The 22,113-nt window shown below is 36.7% G+C and overlaps 1 protein-coding gene across 4 annotated transcripts in view; it reads left to right on the forward strand.

Annotated features, from left to right (window-relative positions):
- The window catches only part of NUBPL (NUBP iron-sulfur cluster assembly factor, mitochondrial), a 335,371-nt gene that overhangs the window by 73,772 nt on the left and 239,486 nt on the right, over positions 1-22,113 (forward strand). For 3 of the 4 annotated variants that reach the window (XM_059914057.1, XM_059914059.1, XM_059914060.1), the window contains exons 1-3: positions 16,556-16,694; positions 17,268-17,415; positions 20,901-20,935. In XM_059914057.1, the coding sequence (XP_059770040.1) occupies positions 16,587-16,694; positions 17,268-17,415; positions 20,901-20,935 (291 nt within the window). In that variant the 5' untranslated portion in view covers positions 16,556-16,586. Of the gene's footprint in view, positions 1-16,555; positions 16,695-17,267; positions 17,416-20,900; positions 20,936-22,113 lie in introns of those variants that run through there. The other variant, XM_059914058.1, reaches the window with a different exon arrangement.

The following is a 22,113-nucleotide window of genomic DNA, read 5'->3' on the forward strand; positions in this document are numbered from 1 at the left end:
CTTTGATAGTTCTTAAGAAATACATCTTGTTTTCATGGATGTAACATTCTCTTTTAAATCTGAGACTGTTAATTATTGTTTTGAAAAGTTTTCTTCTGCTACCCGCATTGTCTCTATTTCTTCTGAGTTACTCTTTTCTGTTTTGTTTGTTTGTTTGTTTGTTTTTTGTTATTTGTTTTTTAAGGTTGAAGGCTTTCTTCAATTGTCAGGTGATATAAAGTTGTCTCTTTATTTTTGCAAAAGGTCCTAGAGAGTTGATTGGAAGTTTTATGTATGTGAGTGGACTACTTTGTAGGGTGGTTAGGTAGCAAGTAAGCTCTTTTTTTTTTTTTTTTTTTTGAAACTCCAAAAGAGCAGCATCTGTAGATATTTCCTTTTAGGATTTTAATTTCTCCAAAAAAGAATCCTCAAAGAGGTATACGGATACCTGCAAGCATTCTAGAAGCAGGGATAGTGGTGGTAAAAGTGATTATGGGTCCCACAATTAGACTTTTGCTTAATCCTTCTCAGTGATGTGCTGGCAAATAATAGCAACTAACTCTCTGAAAGAAGAAAAAGCCCTGATTTGTAACAACCCAATATCTGTGGTATAAATATCCCCACCATGTCCAATTTCAGGCTATTAACATGATGTCACTGAATGCAGAGTTGGGAAGACATGCACAGTAGTACATCATTGTATAGTATTCCTATCATGCAGATACAATAGATATAAATAATCTCAAGAGTATAAATAGTAAAATGTAGGAAAAATAATTAGAAAGTTATAGCCTTTGAGTGTATATTATGTCTGTTTTTGATACAATTTATTTAGTCGTAAGCTTATATAGTTTAATTTTTTTTTAATGGCTGTGTTTAACAACCGTCTTACAAAATTCCTGAAAATTTAGCAGTTCCTATGAGCTAGTACAAATTAACTCTGGAGCATTGCTGCTGTTTCCAGCCGCAGTCCATCACCCTTCACTGTGTCTGGTCTTTCTGACTCTGGAGTCTATTGTTGATTTTCTTCTGACAAAATAGTTCTGGTATTCTGCAAGGGGGTGGTGGAGGATAAAGAGTGATGGCCTAAGTGAGTAAACCTAGGGATCTTCAGCTTGTTGTGCAGACTTGCAACAAATTCCTATATTTTCAGTTTCATACCTAACTCTTGCTTTCCATGGTAACTGATGCCACAAAGTCTTAAGCTCTCTTTGGCTCTGCCAGTACAATAAGCTTCTCTGCAGGCACTTAACAGCAGTGCCTCTGCCCTCCTGGGTCCGTTGCTTCTGTTCTATCTGCTTTCTATCTTCTGAGACTTTGACATCACTTGTTGGTTATTATCTTCTCTCCCATTTTCTTTGTCCTTGTGGGTTTATAAATTTTATATTTCCTTTTCCCATTAATGAGAGCAAATAAATGTGTTCAGCTAGATATGCTTAACTGGAAAGATAGCTCAATAAGTACTGCATTTAAAAATTGTTGAATTGACTTAAGATTCCTGGATGCTTGTAGTAGCAACTAAACTCTTGTCAGTTAACAGCAACTTATCACTAACCACTGATTTATTTAGTGTAGTATTGTGTTCTAGACCCTTAGATATCCATTTTGATTTTTCCTCTACATGCTTTTTTTAAATAAAATTTTTATTTTAGAATAATTTTAGGTTTACAGAAAGTTGTGAAGATTGTACAGAATGTTTTCACATTCCCCACATTCACTTTTCCTTATTATAAATATCTTACCTTAATGTGTTACACTGGTCACAATTAATGAACCAATATTGATACATCATTATTAATTAACGTCCATACTTTATTCAGGTCTCTTAAGTTTTTTACCTACTGTCCTTTTTGTTCCAGGATCCTATCTAGGCTACTACATTAAATTTAATCATCATGTCTCCTTGGCTGTGACAGTTTCTCACACTTTCCTTGCTTTTGATGACCTTCACAATTTTGAGGAGTACTGATTAGGTATTTTATGGAACGTCCCTCAACTGGAATTTCTCTGTTTTGCTCATGATTAGACTGGGGTTGTGGGTTTTGGGGAGGAAGACCATGGAGATATAATGCCATTTTCATCGCATCATATCAAGGGTACTGCAATATTGCAACATAATTCTGATGCTAACCACCTGTATTTAGCACAGACTCCAGATTAAGGGCACAGTCAACAAGACTGTTCACGCTTCAGATGCCAGTTTGGGGTTTCCCTGCCCACCTGCACTTCTGATCAAACGGCTACAAATTCAGGGGTTCCCACAAACCCCTGAATTAGCAGGTTTGCTAATTCACTGAAACAACTCACATAACTCGGGAAAGAGGTATGTTTATGATTACAGCTTTATTATAAAGGATACAAATCAGGACCAGCCAAGTGAAGAGACACATAGGGGGCAGTTTGGGAGGATCTCCAACACAGAGTTTCCATGCTCTCTCCCCATGGAATCAGGGTGCATCACCCACCTGGCACATCAATGTGCTCACCAACCAGGAAGCTCTTCTGAGCTTTGGTGTCCTGCATTTATATTGAGATTTCATTACATAGGCATGATTGATTGAATCATTGACCATTTGATTGAACTCAATCTCCAGTGTACCTCCCCTCCATGGATGGGGTCAGGCTGGGCTGATATCACCTGGCTCAGAGCCCCAACCCTCTAATCACATAGTTGGTCTCTCTGGCCTGGCCAGCTTCCATCCTAAGTTATTAGCATAAACTCAGATATGGTCCAAGGGACTCATGAATAAAAGATACCCCTATCACGTGGGAAATTCCAAGGATTTAGAGTCTCCTTCCCAGGAACCAGGGATAAAGGGCCGTCAAGTTCTTTATTATGTAACAGGTACATACGGATCAACATGACCTATCTCTATTGATGTTGACTTGATCACCTGGCTGAGGTAGTGTTTGTCAGGTTTCGCTACTGTAAATTTTCTCTCCCTCCACCTTTTTTATACTGTACTCTTTTATTGGAGAATAGCATTACTTACATGCTTTTTAAATCATTTTCTTTTATTCCTGACTCCTTGTTTCTACTTTATTTTTGGAAATAATATTACTAGTCAGTGCTCATCCCCATTTTGATTTGATTTTTTTTTTTTTTTTTTTTGGCCGCACCATGCAGCATGTGGGGTCTTAGTTCCCTGACCAGGGATGGAACCCCTGTCCCCTGAAATGGAAGCATGGAGTCTTAAACACTGGACCGCCAGGGAAGTCCCCCCATTTTGAGTTGGGTGGGATTACCAAAATCTAGAAACTCTAAATCAGAACCTGCACAGAAGATAAAAGCACAGAAGATAAAAACAGAGCTTTAAGTAAAAATTGCAGTTGCAAAGATCCTGAGTGTTTCTTTTTTGATAACACTCAGAATGCTTGAAGGGATGGAATTATCTCATATGAGATAAAGAAGTGCAGCTCAGGGACCTGTAAGATGAAGCTGTGGAAAAGAGCAAGAGAAAATATGATTTTGACATTATATTTTTGTCTTAATTTTTATTTTGGAGATTTAACACTGGAATTCTGCCTTTGGAAGGCCTGGGGTAGCTTTTTCTTTCTCACCAACATTTTATTATAAAAAATTCAAACATATAGCAAAGTTGAAAAAATCTTAGAGTGAAATAATTTTACAGTGAAATCTATTCATACCACCTAGGTTTACTATTAACTTTTTACTCTACTTTTTCTGTCACATAGCCATCTATTCATCTGTCTATCCATCTATTAACCCATCTAATTTTTTTGATGCATTTTAAAGTTAATTGCAGTTAACAGTATACTTCTCCCTAAATACTTCATTCAGTATGTGTACCAATAACTAGAGTTCAGTACAGTTTTTAAAATGTGAAATTTACATGTAATGAAATGTGCAAATCTTAAGTGTATATTCACTGACTTTTACACATAGGTATGGGTAGTCCAAACCACTATGACATATGGGACATTACCATCCCTCCAGAAGATTTCCCTCATGCCCCTTTCCAAATAATCTCTGCCCTCACCTCCTCTGGAATCACTGTTCTAATTTTTTCTCCATCATGGATTATTTTTGCCTGTTCTAGAATTTGATATAAATGGAATCATACAGTATGTGCTCTCATGTGTAAGATTTCTTTCACTAGCATAATGTTTTTTAGATTTATCTATGTTGTTTCATGTCTGTTCCTCTTCATTTCTTGTTATTTATAAATATACAATTTAAAAATCCATTCTTCTATTTATGTACATCTGGGCTATTTTCAATTTGGAGCTATTATGAATAAAGCTGTTATGAACACTTGCATTCAATTCTTTGAGGGAAATATGTTTTCATTTTATGCCTAGGAGTGGAGCTGCTGGGTCATAGGATAGTTATATATTTAGGTCTTCTAATGCCAGACTATTTTCCAAAGTGGTTATGCCATTTTAAATTCCCACCAGTAATGTAAGAAAGTTCCAGTTACCCCACAACCTTGTCAATATTTGGTTTTGTCATTCCTTTAAATTTTAACCATTCTAGTGGTGTGTTGTAACTGATATACCATTGTAATTTTAATTTGAATTTCTCTGTTGACTAATAATGTTGAGTACTTTCTTCATGTACTTACTGGCTATTAATGAATCTTCACTTTTTTTTTAATTTAAAAAAATTTTTACTTTTTGGCTGTGTTGGGTCTTTCTTGCTGCGCACGGGCTTTCTCTAGTTGCAGAGAGCGGGGGCTACTCTTCGTTGCAGTGCATGGGCTTCTCATTGTGGTGGCTTCTCTTGTCGCAGAGCACAGGCTCTAGGCACGCAAGCTTCAGTAGTTGCAGCACATGGGCTTAGTTGCTCCGCAGCATGTGGGATCTTCCTGGAGCAGGGATCGAACCCGTGTTCCCTGCATTGGCAGGCGGATTCTTAACCACTGCGCCACCAGGGAAGTCCCTATCTTCACTTTTATGAAACATATTTTCAAACATTTTATCTATTTTTCAATTGAGTTGTCTTTTTATTGTGAATCGTGGGGTTTTGGGGTTTTTTTTTACATTATAGATCAGTTCTGTCACATAGAATTTTCTGCATAGTCCAATATATTTATTGTGAAATGTGGCTACTGCAAATGAGGAAGTGTATTTTTAATTGTATTTAATTTTAATTAGTTTAAATTGAAATAGCTACGTTGGCTAATGACTAGCATATTGGACAGTGCTGTTCTAAAAACTAGTCCTTATCAGATACATGCTTTGTGATTATCTTCTCCCAATCTGTGGCTTGCCTATTCATTTTCTTAATGGTATCTTTTGATGAGGAGAAGTTTTAAATTTTGATCAAGCTTAATTTTTCAATTTTTTCTTTAATGGTTATTGTGTTCTATGACCCATCTAAGAAACTTTTGACTACTCCTAAGTCACGATTTTTATGTTTGGGTTTATGATCCACCTTGATGGTGTTTGGTGGGAGTCAGGGTTATTTGAGTACCATTGTTGAAAAGACATTCCTGATTGGATGCTTTGGCACCTTTCTGAAAAACAAAAAACTATAAGTGTGGATCTATTTCTGTTCTCTCTATTCTCTTTCATTGATCTATTTACTGAGCGTCATGCCCTTACTACACTGTTTCGATTACTGTAGTTTTAAGTCTTAAAGTCAGACGTCCTTCAATTTTGTTCTTTTTCAAGATTGTTTTGAGTATTTTAGGTCCTTTGAATTTCCATATAAATTTTAGAGTCAGCTTGGTAATTGTTGGGATTATGACCGGGATTTTTGTTAAATCTATACATCTTAGATATGATGAAAGAAATGTTTGATATTTTTAATCTGAGATTTTTAGGAATGGATGTCTCTATAGGTTGATGTATTTTAATACTTTGTCAAGAAAGAAAACAGGGTCTTCTATGATCCAGGCCAGAAGAGAACCTATAATAGTCTTTGTTTCTTCCATTTTGTATTGTTTACACAGAGGGACTTTGAACAATAATTTCCTAGGCAGTACCTGGGGATAGAGTTGCAGACTCTATGGAGCATGAAAAGTCAAGAATCTAGGTTCCAAAAGACAGAACAGAAACCATTTCCAAGATGAACTAATGATGCTAAATGTGAAAAATCCATGTATTATTCTGTGACTTATGTCCTATTTAAGGAAGGCAATAAACTGTGATTTTTCTTCTCTGTAGCATCTCTAAACTATTTTGCCTTGGTTTTTCTCAACATTATTTTAGGAAAAGTGAAACTTCACAACTTTGTTCTCTTCAATTCTTATTTTAATTCAATATGAGCTTGGGAGATAAATCTACAGATTATTTAGTTTAATCTCTTCATGTTGTATATGAAGTAATAGTTAAATGATTTGTTCAAGATCACTGAGCTAGTTAGTAGCAGAGTTCTGACAATATTCCAGGCTTTCCAACCTCTCTACTTCACTGATATTTACACTATGCTTTGCTGTCATAATAGCTAACCAGTGAATAATTCCTGAGCCCCTATAATGTGCCTAGCATTAGGCTATGTATAGATGATATAAATTATCATTATGATATAGCTCTGATCCTCAAATACCACAGAGTCCTGTGTAAGACAAGAAACAATTAGAAAACAGTAAAAGGCAATGTATAATAATGTTCCAAGTTGGATCAAATTTTGGATAAAATGCTATAAATGCATATAGAAGTAATACTGTGACTCATTTTAAATAAATCTGGCTGTGTTAGAGCAATATAGAACTGTAATTGAAAGCAGGTTGTACAAGAGAGATCTGAAACAGGCTAGCTGTATTAAAATGAATGCAATCAAATTGCACCTTAAATTCATGCTCTGTTAAATAAAATGTTAACAGTTGTTAAGAAGGTGAAGATTAATGCTTGATGAAATTATTAGAGAAGGCTTTATGGAAGAAGTAGGGTTTGAGACATAATTTCAAGGATTGATGGAATTATAAAGGGCAAAGGGGATTATAAACTATTATAATTGGGATACAAACACTATTTTAATGAAAATTTGAATACATTATAAATTAAAATGTAATTTTTTTTAAAATGTAATTTTAATGCAGTTCAAGAGAAGGCCATTAAATATCTTTATGGGTTTCTGAAATAAATTACTTTTAACTAAAGCTAATGAAGCCTAAATTTATATGAGAAGGTTAAAGGTGGAAAATGCCTACTGAATTAAGCAGTTGAGTAGAAATTTAGGTTTTTTCCTGTAGAGGTGGTGCTATTTTGCCTAGGTGCTTCTTCTATGACAGCTGGTCCAAATGGAATATTGTTTTTTCAACAATATTCCTTAAAGGTAATGAGAGACCTGTATTTCCATTTTGCTTTCAACAATTTGCCCTAAAAAAAATAAACTAACATCTCTGACTCCGTATTTCCTTATCTAGAAATGGGATTAATAATAACTTCACTGCCAACCTCATGGCAGTTGTGAAACCTGAACAGGATAATGTGTGTAAAAATGCTTTGGAATCTTTCAGATATAAGATATAAGATTCAGTAAGTAGTAAGAATTGTACAGATTATGGTCTAATGGAGATTCTATGAAGATATTTTTAGAGATAAATACTGTAGAATTCTCTGCAGCATTGACTTGGATTGTTTCCAAAGATTCTAATAAGCACTATGTATTATATTTTTCCTGGGGTGTAGATAACTATATACGTGTGCAGTATGATTAGTTGAATGCTTCATATGTACTGAATCATCTTTCATAAACTGGGCTGATTTACAACTATGCAGTTAGCTGTTATTTAGAGTGTCACTGGAAAATTCTTGTTTGTGTTACTTTTTATTTATACAATATGTACAAAAAATTGCTTTCTTCATATCTGTATCCACTCTGTAATGACCTATATAGGAAAAGAATCTGAAAAAGAGTGGCTATATGTATATGTATAACTGATTCACTTTGCTATACAGCAGACACTAAGACAACATTGTAAATGAACTATACTCCAATAAAAATTAATTAAAGAAAATAAAAAATCCACACACATACAAAAAGAAGTAAGTTCAGTTGTTACTAAGAAAAACAGATCTTGGTTTGTGATGTAAAGAGAGTCTTCGGGCTTCCCTGGTGGCGCAGTGGTTGAGAATCTGCCTGCCAATGCAGGGGACATGGGTTCGGGCCCTGGTCTGGGAGGATCCCACGTGCCGCGGAGCGGCTGGGCCCGTGAGCCACAATTACTGAGCCTGCGCGTCTGGAGCCTGTGCTCCGCAACAAGAGAGGCCGCGATGGTGAGGGGCCCGCGCACCGCGATGAAGAGTGGTCCCCACTTGCCGCAACTAGAGAAAGCCCTCACACAGAAACGAAGACTCAACACAGTCATAAATAAATAAATAAAAGAACGTGAATTTCTAAAAAAAAAAGAGAGTCTTCAATTCACTGCCTCCATGTCCCTATTCTCTAGCATCTGATACTATAATCTTATTTTATGGGGTTTGATAATTAATATTATAAAAATTAATAAATTATCAGTGCTCAAATAACATTTAACTCTTGACAAATGTTCAGAATACACAAAGGACTTGATTTCTTAACAAAATATGCATATTTTTTCATATGGCAAAAAAGAATTGCCCTTTTATGTCAATTATATTTCAATTAAAAAAAAAAAAGAGAGGGACTTCCCTGGTGGCACAGTGGTTAAGAATCTGCCTGCCAATGCAGGGGACATGGGTTTGAGCCCTGGTCTGGGAAGATCCCACATGCCACAGCGCAACTAAGCCCCTGCGCCACAACTACTGAGCTCTAGAGCCCGCGAGCCACAACTACTGAAGCCGGCACGCCTAGATCCCGAGCTCCGCAACAAGAGAAGCCACTGCAATGAGAAGCCCGTGCAACACAATGAAGAGTGGCCCCCGCTCGATGCAACTAGAGAAAGCCCGCACGCAGCAACGAAGGCCCAACGCAGACAAAAACAATAAATAAAAAGAGAATCGCCTATAAGAAACCATACATTGACTATATTCTTATTTTTTTAATATTTCAATCTTTTCTTTGTGGATTACACATTTTTTAAAAATTTATTTTGCTTATTTGTTTATTTATTTGGCTGTGTGGGGTCTTTAGTTGCAGTGTGAGGGGTCTTTGTTGAGGCGTCCGGGATCTTTTGTTGATGCACGGGCTTCTCTCTACTTGTGGTGTGCGTGTTTTTCCTCTCTCTGGTTGTGGTGTGTGGGCTCCAGAGTGCATGGACTCTGTAGTTTGCACATGTGGGCTCTCTTGTTGAGGGTGTGAGCTCAGTAGTTGTGGCGGGTGGGCTTAGCTGCCGCACGGCATGTGGGATCTTAGTTCCCCAACCAGGGATCAAACCTGCGTCCCCTGCATTGGGAGGCAGATTCTTTACCACTGGACCACCAGGGAAGACCCTTTGACTATATTCTTATTGAAGTCTGGGTTACTGAGTAGTATTAGTTATCTATTGCTGTGTAACCAATTACCATGAACTTGGTGCCTTAAAACAACACATTTATTATCTCACAGTTTCTGTGAGTCAGAACTCTGGACACAATGTAACAGAGTCCTTTGCTTCGTGATCTCTCACAAGGCTGCAATCAAGGGGTCAGCCAAGGCTTGAGTCTCATTTGAAAGCTCAACTGGTAAGGATCAACTTCCAGTCTGATGTGGTTGCTGGCAGAATTCAGTTCCTTGCAGGCTGTTTTCCTGAGAACCTCAGTTCTTTGCTGGCTGTCAGTCAGCTGTTCCTTTCCACATGGCCTTCTCCATAGGCAGTTTACAACATGGCAGCTTGCTTCATCAGAGCCAGCCAGGAGGTCTCCTAGAAAGCTAGAAGTTACAATCTTATGTAAAGTAATCACAGAAGTGACATCCTATCACCTTTGTTGTTTTCTATTGGTTAGAACAAGTTACGTGTCCTGCTCACACTCAAGGGGAGGGGATTACACAAGGGTGTGAATGCCAAGAGACAAGGATCATTTTGGCTATCTCAGAGTCTGTTGGAAAAGAACTGATTACTTTGACATATGACATAAGCTACAAAGAGAGACGCCCACTAAGAAATTGTACTCAATTAATTCTATAATCCAGAAGGAACTGGTGGGAATGGCTTAATAGAATTTTCCAGTTAGCAATAGAGTATCACAAACAAATAAAGGTAAACTACTAAGCACATTACTTTTTATTTACTATTCTGCTCTTTCTCCAGTGCTGTCAGCTATGAAATGAGATAGCCTACATCAGACACTGGAAAAGTGCTAAAGAGTTGTACTTCAGAAAAATGTTAGAGGAAAATACAATCATATATATATATATACATATATATATGTTTTAGCAGCGAATGGTATATTTCAGCAGCAAATGGTGTTGATTTTGCTATATTGATAAATGATTCTATTAAAAATGGCATTTTCAACAGCACATGCCAGCATGTTACCCCACAAAAATAGCTCGAGTTAAATAAAATAGTAACTCTTGGATATGATTAGAAATTCACAAAAGAGATTCAGTGTGGCATTAATGTAATAAGGTTGTTGACTTTGAGTAATTGACAAAACTTCACCAGGTAATTGAAAGAGCTCTTTGTATTCTTAACAAGTCAAAACAGCAGCTATTAAACAATTTAGGACAATTATGCACAAAATGAACATTTTCTGTGTAAAAACATTTTTATCTGTTTTGAAGACTAGCAAAGACTGGAAAGCCTAAGATTAGTAATTATCACTTCAGTGTTTGGATTGTTGAGTTATAGTAGTGGATGGCCTCTACGACTGAGAATAAGTTCCTTAGCCTGAATGGGTGGTCAGGAAAATCCTATTTTGTTTTTATTTTTAAGCTGCAGAAGAAGATGCCATGGAAAATGGACCCAAATACTGCCTGTAAGGTTGGTTGGTATGAACTGGAGCATTTCCAGCAGCTTAAGAGTTGTGTGGAAGGCTGAAGACAAAGATACACTTCATATTTTTAAGTTTGCCAGTCTATCTTAGAGCACATTGATATTGTAACCCTTAATGTCAGTATTTCTGCTCTATTGCTCTAAATCAGACTATATTTTGAGACATTAGAGTGATTTGGTAGGAGTTCTTCACTTATATAAAAGGACTGAATAAATTTTGTGCCTGCAAAAATTTATTATGACATATCATGTGTAATATCTATGGTTAATAAATCCTAAATAGAAAAGGTCAATAAATGAATTGACAAGATTTGGTACTACAATGCCAAGTAGACTAAGATATTATGTAAGCCACATGGTTATAGAGGACATTCTCACATTGTGGTCGCAGCTTAAAACAGGCAAAAATCTACATTATTTCCTTTTTCCTGAGGAAAATAGAACTTCACATTAGCTGAAGTGTAGGTTTGGTATCTTGACGGGGCTCTGCTTTGTCATTGTCCTTGGAATGTTCTCTAAAGTGCACAGGAAAATTCTCTTCTGAGTACAGAATGAAGTAATGTTTTAGCAAAGTCTTGTAGAAACTTATGTCTTCTCATCTCTAGTATGCAACTGAAGGGTAGGAAGGACACGGCTGAAAAAACATAGGTTTGGTACTTGGAGAAAATGAAATAAAAAAGCAAAAGCCTGGGAATACTAAGGCCCTGGGTATGACAAGTATTTGCCTGAGGTGACAAATACTTTTCCTAAATTCTGATAGTGTGGCTTCTATTTCAGGATAGGATCTTCTTTGAAGCTTTAAGCATTAAAAAGAGACTATATTCAGTTATAACATGAGCCCTTGACCTTTGTCCAAGGATTCAGTTCAATCTTATAAATCAGAAATTCAAATGTCAAATCACCCATGATTTATCCTGCTTTGGATACTGGCATTTAGAAACCCATCCCGTCTCATTCTAGAGGTGGATTTTTAGTCATTTGGAAGCGTATTCCCAGATGCCCATCCAGTCTAAGAACATACAGGTATCTCCCCCTCTTTTTGAAAGTTCACTTTATGCCACTTTGGTTTTATGAAAGGACCTACATAAGTACCTACTTTCACTAAATGAAAGAAATCTAAAGAGGATTTTTGCTTTTATGAAAAAAGGTGAAAAGTGAAAATAGCACTCAGCATTTGTTTTACAGCGAGTGGCTATGGAGGCAGTGGCCCCCTGAGCAGCAAGAGTGGCATCCCAAGCTCCTTCTCCGGGAACTATACTCAGCATCTCAGCATCAAGCTACCATAGCTTTGAGCTGTGTCTGTGAGCATCTGTGCTTTATCTTGATTTATTTTGTGCATCTGTTAGTAAGATGTGTCCTAAGATGATTGCTTCTTTGCCTTACACCATTTCAGCTTACAAAAGGTTTCATAGGAACTCTCTGTACACACATTTGCTTTGTGTAATTTTAAAAAATAAGAATGAGGAGCTTCTTTGACAGGACTACTTTATGTGAGCTGAGGTACTGAAAGGCCAGCAAAGTCTTCAATATGGGAAAATCCACAAACTTTCTAGACCAGGTTTCCTATAGAGAGACTGGCTCATTGGGAAGCTATTCTCCTAAGCAGAATTACTCTGTATTTTAATGTGAACATTTGTATTAGATGTAGATAAAGCCAGTTTCATGCTTAGTCATGAATAGAGAGATTTAGAAACAAATCACACTATGGGGCAAAGTAGGGTCAATGAATGGGGTTGTCATTTAGACAAGTCCATAGATGGGGTGGGGTTTTCTTTTCAGCGAGCCCTTTGAACAGGATGAGAGGTTCGGTTGGGGACAGTCACCTTAAACTGAAGGAACTAGCACTAGTTTTCGAGCTTTATTTAGAATATTCAACAGAGACTGGAAACTGTCCACAACACCTTATTCTTCCTTAGTGAGTTGAGCAAAGGAATGAAACACTGAGGCAGTCCTGAGGCTTATGGGCAGGGAATAAGGCAGGGTCCTCATTTGTGGGTATCTGAACTTTCAGTGAGTCCTTGGTCACCTGAGGATATAAATATATACATACATATATGTATATATATATGGATATATATGTATTTTAGGGAGGGTAATCTAGCAGATACAAATACTTCCTTTCTAGAAAACAGTGTAAGATATTACCCTACACATAGGAGACATACAAAACAATCCTCTTTGTTTTGATCAGTATTTGTAAAATTCTCTCAGGGTGGTAGAAACTTAATCTTGATAAGTACAGATTCCACCATAGATACCAGGGTTGTGTCTATGTAGTGTCCAGATGTCCACATGGTGATGTGAATTTAATCCTCAAGGTCCTTATCTATCCATACCAGCATCCATTGTGATGCCACACACTTAACCATGAAGATTGTTGCCAAGTCTTGACCATTTTCTTGACGTTAAGCTCTCTTTAAGGACCAGCTTTCTCTCAGCCAGTCCTGTGGCTCTTTGTAGGGGGCAAACCCTATGACGCTGCCTCAGGCTGTCTGCCTAAACACAACACTCAACCATTTTCATTCTGTGGTCCTGCCACTACACTGAGTTCTATCTGGGAATGGGGGCATTGATTTTGTTGTTCTTACATCCCCCAAACTGATTTGGGGCTTTCCTGTTCCCCTTCCTCACTGGGGCTGAATCTTGGGGGAGAGGTAGTAAAAGTTATGGGGTTCCTTCTTAGGAGCTGTAATAGGCACAGATTATTCTCACTTCAAATGAAAGAAATCCTAACCAACAGTGGTTTAAACAATTAATTATCTCACACAACAAGAGGTCTGGAGACACAGGCCAGGACTGGCATAGCAGCTTCACTATATAACCAGGAATTCATCTTCCTGCCATACTTCCACTTTGTTGCCCTCAGCTATTGGCTTTTGTCATTGTGTTTGTCACTATTGTGCTTGTCATGTCTGAATGACATGGGGAAGGGCTATATGAGGTACAAGGAATTATAGGGGGAAAATCTTCTATAAATGTTACAAAATATATCTCACCATGGTTACAAGTACACAGAAACCCACCCACATTAGGCCAAGGTAGAAAGAGAATTTGTTGGTTGGATGTAAGCGTATCTCATGGACCTAAGGGTAGGAAGTATAGCTGAACTTCACTGTGGACCAGAAGCAGGAACTGGAAAGCTGTTATGAATCAGTACAGCTGTTGTCCCTTCCTTTTCTGGGCACATGATCTCTTATGGTCTGCTTTAGTTTTCTTTCTTGGCATTGGCTTTTTCTACTGCTCTGTGTACAAAGTAGAAAATGGTCACTTTAGCCTTATCAGTTCAAAGGCAAACTAAGATTGAGTAGCATCTCTTATGTTTTAAGTTCTCTGGGGAAAGAATATGATTGGTCCAATTTTGGTGGTATGTCAATCTTTAATCCAATCAGTGACCATGGGGATGGGGTCAAATGACATAGCAGTTCTTAGGAACTAAGGGAGAATACTCTTGAGAAGGGGCCATGGGTGTGTGTGTGTGTGTGTGTGTGTGGCAGTGGTGGTTGGAGAAGAAACAATGGACAGCTCTACTACTCTCTTGATACCCTAATCTGCTGAAGGATAAATCAAATTAACCATTCATTCATTCTACAGACATTGGTCTCACTTGTTCTTCCCCTTATGCTCTCTCTCAGAGGGTCAGTACCGCTCATCTAGTTGCCTACATTATATATTCTGTACAACCCAATAAGCAACACAATAGCTAACATTTATTGAATATGTGTACTATGTGATAGGCATTCGGTGTGCATTATTTTAAATTCAACCACATAACAACTCTACAAATAGGTATTATCTATTTTATAGATAAGCAAAGTGAAATTTAGAGACGTTAAGTCAAGCTTTCAACATCTCTTTCGGATTATTGCAGTAACCTCCTGTCTCCCTGCCTCTGATCTGACCCCTCCTATCCTTTTTCTGCCTGTCAATCATAGTGGTATTTCTAAAACACAAATCTGATCGTGCTGCTTTCCTGCTTAAAACCCTTCTATGGTTCCCTCAGGATAAAGTCCAAATTCCTTTGCATGATGTATAAAGCCTTTCATGATCTGGGTAGCTATCACCCTACCAATCTCTATCCTCATCTCTTTCAGTCTTGCACCTCACAGTCTATCCTCAAGCCACACAGATTATTTGCAGTTCTTAACAATTCATTTCTTACTTCTGCACAACAACACTGTAGCCATTCTCCCTGCTGACTCCTACACATTACCCACACGCAGGATTAAGCTTAGATGTTACCCTATTCAGAAGCCTTCTCTGATTGAATTCAGTGCTCCTCCTTTATAATTTTGTATCACTCAGTGATTTTCTCCTATACTTATCACACCATACTGTAATTGTTTGTTAACTTATTCTGTCTCTTGCACTGGATTGTAAAGTCATTGAGTGGAAAGATTATGTCAGGTTTAGTATTGAAAACCCTAAGATTAGGGTAGTGCTTGGTGCATAATAGTTGCTCAATAAATATTTGTTAAATGAATGAATCTTTGGTAGAATTCTGGAAGAACTCGAAAAGCTACCTGGAGAGAAAGAGATATTCAGTATTTCTTGTTTAGAAAATGGATTATTCTGACAGCTATTTCCCTTTAGCCCTATTTTTTTGGCTTATAATTTATAAAAATTGAGCAGATGCAAATTTAAAAATTGATAAAATTAACTGTGAAAGCACATCACAAAATAATAAAATAAGAAAGTGATATAAAACAATAAGTAAGAGTGTTAAACCTAATGTAAGAAGACGAAAGCTGAATGAAGTGACAAAGTTGTGAGACTGGGGGAGAAAAAGCAAGGAACTGAAAATTCTTTTCACTGCTTACTAAATTGAATGTGTATTGCTGGTAATATTTCATTTAATTCTTACAATAATTCTTTGAGGTTGATATGTTATGCCTGTATTAAAACTAAGGAAATGAAAGATCAGATTAGAGCAAAATAAACGGAATGATTACACAAGAAACTCTCTACAGATAAGCACATAAAAGAAATGAAAATCAACCTTAGAAAATATTGTGGAGAATATGCGAAGGTAAACCACTCTACACCCTAAATGATTCTTTTGCTGGGTCTGGGTTCCTGTATCAGCTTTCCAGCTTTCTTTCCTAAAGCGATTTCCTTCACTCTCACCTTCTTTGAATATAGGGATTTGTCCTTCCTTTTACCTGGATGAATTCCATCTCCTTCCTCAAGCTTTGTCTCACTTAAGTTGCTTCTTGAGTGAAATTTGCTTCATTAGACTCGCTTTCTGATTTAGTTAAACTTTTTCGACCCTAGCAAAGCACCCCGACTTCTCTCTCAAGAGAATTATCAGCAACACAGCAGTAAATGTCAACACAAAGCCGACTATTACTGTAGATCACTCAGGGGGAAAAAAAAAGATAAACTCCTTAACAGTGGCAGCGTTTAAGTGACTATATTCTGCGCTGTGACAACGCCTGGAGTCATTTTTAACTTCCACCATTTCCTACTTCTCAGTTGGGTCAGTTTTCTAAACTTTCTAAGTCTCAGTTTTCTTACCTATGAAAAGAGGATGCTAGTAAGAGTCTCCTACCTACCTACTCCAGAACTTCTGTGAGGGCCAAATTAGAGGAGGTACGTGAAAATGCTTCACAAACATTTGGTAAAACGCTGTAAGATGTTTGTACCTGGCTACAGACGAGATCACGACAAGTTGTATTCCTGGGTTGAAGAAACTCAAAGGAGGCTAGTCGTTAAGGAGAGGAAGCCGAGCGTTGCCATGTGACGTCATCACCCAGCGCTTGCCGCGACGGTTTCCGGGTTGGGCTCAAGGCAGCATTCTGCGTCATGGGGACTTGGCAGCGTTTGCTGCTTTTTCGGGGGGCGTCGCTTCGGGGCTACGGCGGGGCCTATGTGCCGCTTGGGGGAAGCCGAGTGTTGGTTTGGGGGCGCCAGGTCCGTGGTGCTGCAGAGCAGGTGGAGGCGGGCGGGTCCGAGACGCTGGGGCGCCAGGGCTGCGGGTGCTCTGCAATTGCCTCTTGCCGAGGACTCGCTTCAGTGCCTCGTGGGCACCCGCCCACTTGGCGGCTCAGTGAGACCCCAGTTCTGGACGTCCCCACTTTCCAGGCGGGCCCCCAGTGGGACCAGGCCGAGGCTTAGAGGGGCGTAAAATGGTTAGAACATGGATGTGTGACTTGCACTTGCTTTCTTAGTGTTGGTTTATTTAGAAAATAGGTTAAAGAGAAGGAAAACACGTGGAGGATTTAACTCCGGAAAGAGGCAGCTTATTTACTTTCCATTTTTAACGTCTGCGTATCCTGGCAAATAAATTTCAGTTTAAACAATGTGTCTCTGCAATTGTGATCAATAGCAATAGGTAAATAACACTAAAGGCCTAAATAGTGGAGATGAGCAGAATTAGAGTAGAAAAGAAAGCCCTGTTAATTGCAAATACCGAATTGTTTTTACTTTTACAGCGTGATAATGGAGATGGCTTGTTTTAAAACTGTTTTTTTTTTTCTTCTTAAGTTCTCTGGTGCTGAGAGTGAGACCCTAAAACAAAGAAGAACACAAATCATGTCTCGAGGACTTCCAAAGCAGAAACCAATAGACGGTGTTAAGCAAGTTATAGTTGTGGCTTCTGGAAAGGGTGGAGTTGGAAAGTCTACTACAGCAGGTATTATAGGATATTAATTCTCATCTTGATTAGGACTTTATGCCAACTGGCAAGTGCACAATATTAAAATTATAGTTTTGTTCTTAAAAAAGTATTTGTGAAGTTCCTAACAGCTGCTTCCTTAGGATGAGGAGTTGGTAGTGATTGGAGCTTAGATTTTGGAGTTAGACAAAACTAGATAGGTAGTCAGGTCTTTGACTCCTTAACTGAGGAAAAGGTGGTCAGGTTGCCCATCACATCTTCAGTTTACTTAACTGTAAAATGGCAATGATTATAATCTTTTTCATAGGATGGTTATGCAAATTAATTAAACAAGCTAACTACTTAGCCCACTGTCTCATACATAGTAAGTACTCAATATTTGGTTGCTGTTATTATTATTATTAAACATTTAGTAAGTTTAACACTAAATTTATTTCTGTTCTTTGATGTTCTTTTCTAGTCTTTTTCAGTGTACATATAGCTAAGTAGTTGCAATGAGATTGTTTACATTATTGTGGCTTATTTTCATTTAACCATAATATAATTTTCAGCATTTATAAAGTCAACATAGGTCTAATATTTGAAAATGTTTAAATTATTTAAAATATCTTTTAAGCTTTGTATCTTTTATATTATACTGGAACAGAGAATTTTTTTTTTGGTGGCTTTTTAAAATTGATTATAGATTTCATTGTGACTGAAATGCTGCTTTCAGAACCCATAAAAGAAGTGCCCCCAGAAATAGAAGAGTTACCATCCAAGACTAATGACCAGGTATTCCCAGATGTTTTCAAAAGGAACTTTTTATTTCTAACAAAAATTTTCAGTGTAATAATGTAAAAAGGTAACTCCCCTCCTCCCAATTCAACTCAACAGAGGCAGCTTGTATTATTAATTTGGAGTCATAAAGCTCTCAAGTCTTATTGTTGTCTCATTTAAAATTTTCAATCATTTTAATAGGAATGGCTTAATTCAGGTCTTATCCAACCTATCTTTTTTGCAGTTGATTTAAAAGTAACCATCCTTATTATATTTCATTTTGTTAATTTTGGCACAGTTCTACACTGTTAAAGATCTTTTATGTATTTATGTATGTATCTTTTTTTTAGCTTTTGACTCAAATTTCTGCATTTTTTTTTTTTACTTGAAGTGTAGCTGATGTACAATATTATATAAGTTTCAGGTGTACAACATAGTTTACAATTTTTAAAGGTTATAGCCCATTTATAGTTATTATAAAATATTGGATATATTCCCTGTGTTGTACAATATTTCCTTGTTGCTTATTTATTTTATACATAGTAGTTTGTACCTCTTAATTACCTACTCCATCTTGCCCTGCCCCCCCTAAGATCTCTAAAACTTTTTTTTTTTTTTTCCCTCAGATAGTAACCTAAAGTTGGGGCATATATGTACCTTAAAATTCCTTAGTTCCATTGAAACCAATGACATTTTCAAATAAAAAGGGCCAGGTACAGAGTTCTGTGACTTTCACTAGAGATCTTGTGTCTTGACTCAAAGCCATATTTGGTAATTCCTAAATGCAGCAGTTTTATAGTTGTACAACCAGCTACAAATCCAACTGTATAGTGTTATTAGCTCAGGTTTTTCCCATTTTGACCTGAATGTAATTGTGGAAGAGTTTTTCAGATGTTTTGAAGAAATTAAGATTTACTAAGTATTGTAGTTATGATAGACCCCTAATATACTATTTGATAGATACTATATTATTATTAAAAATAATTAGTTAGTGATTGTTCTTAATGAATTTATGCTATATCCTACACGTTTTGGCTTTCTTTCCTAAGGACCTACAATCCACCTATTTGGTATTTTGTTTTTAAAATTTTGAAGCTCTTAGTTTTGGGTTCTAGAATCCACCTCTACTTGTGTTTTGAAAATTCAGAGTACATTTACCTGTATTCAGTGGTGTGAGTCCTTTTGCAAGCTCTGTGTTTACTTGGACTGGTTAAAGATGGAAAGTGTTTTCATGATAATAGCCATAAGTTCTTTGGGTTTTGTGCAATATAATTTGTTGGGTCTGTAGGCTAGCACTTGTTTAAAACAAATTGTTTATTGTTTTTGGTTGTAAGATCGTCTGTTACCATGGAATGTGACAGCAGTTAGACAGGAAAATATATGAGAAAATGTACAGTGTTTGACACATAAGTGCTTCAGTAAGTGTCCCTTCCTTGCTTTTTTTTCTTTGTTAGCATCATACCACTTGTCCCAAATAATTGGCCTATATGGTTTCATAACAGCTCTATCTGCATACATAAGCCTTAGAAATAGATTATTTCTATGTTGGTATTCTATTTCTTTCCATTATATGTATTTATTCCTGTTCCAAACTATCTCAGAATACTTCCTATTTGAATATGTGTGCCGGAGATATTTTGGATTAAAATGATGACATTTGATTAATACAGACATGCTCTGTTATTCTATTGTGTAAATGCAGAAAGACCCTCACATTAAAATGAATTACTCTCTAAAAGTTTCTGCCTAAAAGTTGGATTATGTTTAACCTGAAATTCAGAATTATTTTATAATTTATAAAAATTAATTTGTCAAGTGCCGTGCCTTAGGCATAATACTTTAATACATATAGTATTTGATTTAATTCTCACAACAGTTATGAAATAGGACCTCATTTTATAGAGGAAGAAACAGGCTTGGGGTAAAATATTCTACTCAAGATTATAAAACAGAGAGTGGTGAAACTGGGGTTTGAACCCGGTCTTCCTTGAAAGTTTATGCTCTTAAATACTTTAAAGGAAACAATATCGGCGTCATTTATAACACTGTTCTGTAAGGAATTGTGATCCACAGTATGAGGGTCTATTTATTTATCAGTTTTGGGAATGTGTTACTTTTGGACCTCTTTTTCATCTCAGATGTAGCATATCCTTATTGCTGGGCTAAAGGTGGTTTTGGGGACTACTGCTTTCCCCCTTTATGTCTTTGGGATTCACTAACAATAGGCACTTTTGGGAAAATGTTTCACTGCCTTGCCTTTTACCTTCCTCTCTTCCCTCTGCTCACTGGTCCAACCTTTCATTTACGTGGGTATTTGTGAGTTAGATATTTGGAATTCCTGCATTACCAGCATTTATTTTTAAAAAGCAATAGGATCACATCCTTTTTTATTTATTAAAAAGTAGGTAATTTTTCTGCAAAATATATTTTTGAAAATAATTGAATGATATATACCATTAACATCATTTTAAAAAAACTTGGATTATTTAAACACAATTGTAACAGATGATAAATGGATTATTTAAAGTGATAATTTTGGGGCAGGCATCTACTGTTTATGTTGAAATGTTACTTTCTTTTTTGTGTTTTTTACTTTCTGTATTCTCTTCATGTCCTTGTTTTTTGTAATGGAGATATATTAAAACTTTATTTGCCTTGGTTGTTACATTGAACATATTAAAAGACAAAATGAGTTTTAGTAGAAGGAAAGTTACTAAATTTAATTACTTTTTTGTTTCTTACAGTGAACCTTGCACTTGCTTTATCAGCGAATGATTCGGTAGGTGTTTATTAATAGAAATACTAATTTATTAAAATGTTTTTTAAGGCAATGATTAAGAGCATACTGATGTTTTTCATTTACTCTGTCTGGCATATAGTGTAGCTCTAGTCATTTGCATGTCTTTAAGGAACTCAAAAATCTTCCATAAGTACTGGTTATATTTAATAATGATGATGAAAATGGAAGGGGACCACTAGTCAAGGAATTCAGGCAGCCTCTAGAAGCTAGAGAAGGCAAGGAAATGGCTTTTTCCTTAGAGCCTCCAAAAGGTATGTAATCCTCTCAGCACCTTAATTCTAGCTCATTGAAACCTATTTGGAACTTCTGCGATAACTTCTTACAGTAGGAGTAGGAAACTGATACAGGAAGTCAATTTTCTTAGTTCTTAAATTTCTGAAGATGTATTTATTTTGCCCTAATATATGATGGTTTGACTAGATGTAGAATTCCAGGTTTACAATAATTTCCTCTCTGAACCTTGAAAACAATATTCCATTTTCTTCTAACATGCTAATGAGATGTCTGATGCTAGTCTGGTTCATATTGCTGTGTAATAACCTGTGTTTTTCCCTTTAAAGCTTTCAAGAGTTTTCTTTATGTCTTTTAAGTTTAGAAATGTCACAAATATGTGTCTGGGTGTTGGCTTTACATTTTTTTACCTGTTTGGAAATTGGCCAAGCAGTACAAGGCTTGAGTCTTTTTCAGCTTAGGGAAAATTTCTTCACTGATTACTTTTTGTAATGTGTTTGTTCTTTCTCCAGAAACCTATTAGGTAGATATTGACCCTTCGTGCTTGTTAATATTTTTCTCATATTTTCCATCTCTTTGTCTTTTGCTCTGTGTTTTGGAAGATGTCTTAGACCATTTTCCACACTGCTATATTGGGTTGTAGTTGTTATTTAGCCCTTCCAATTTTTATTTTTAATTTGGAAATGATATTTTTTCCAGTTTTCCAGAACTGTTTTATTTTCCAATTGCTATCCACTTAAAAAAAAAAAAAAGGTTGCACCATTCGTTTGAGTCTCTCTGAGGATGCTAATTAGAATTAATAAAAAATGTTCCTTTTAATGATCTCTATTTACTTAGCATGGTGGTTCTTATAATGTGGTCCTCAGACCAGCAGAATCAGCACCACCTGGGAACTTGTTAAACATACAAAATCTTGAGTCCCAGAC

Source organism: Balaenoptera ricei, chromosome 2 (assembly GCF_028023285.1).
Source record: "Balaenoptera ricei isolate mBalRic1 chromosome 2, mBalRic1.hap2, whole genome shotgun sequence".
Taxonomy (NCBI): Eukaryota; Metazoa; Chordata; class Mammalia; order Artiodactyla; family Balaenopteridae; genus Balaenoptera; species Balaenoptera ricei.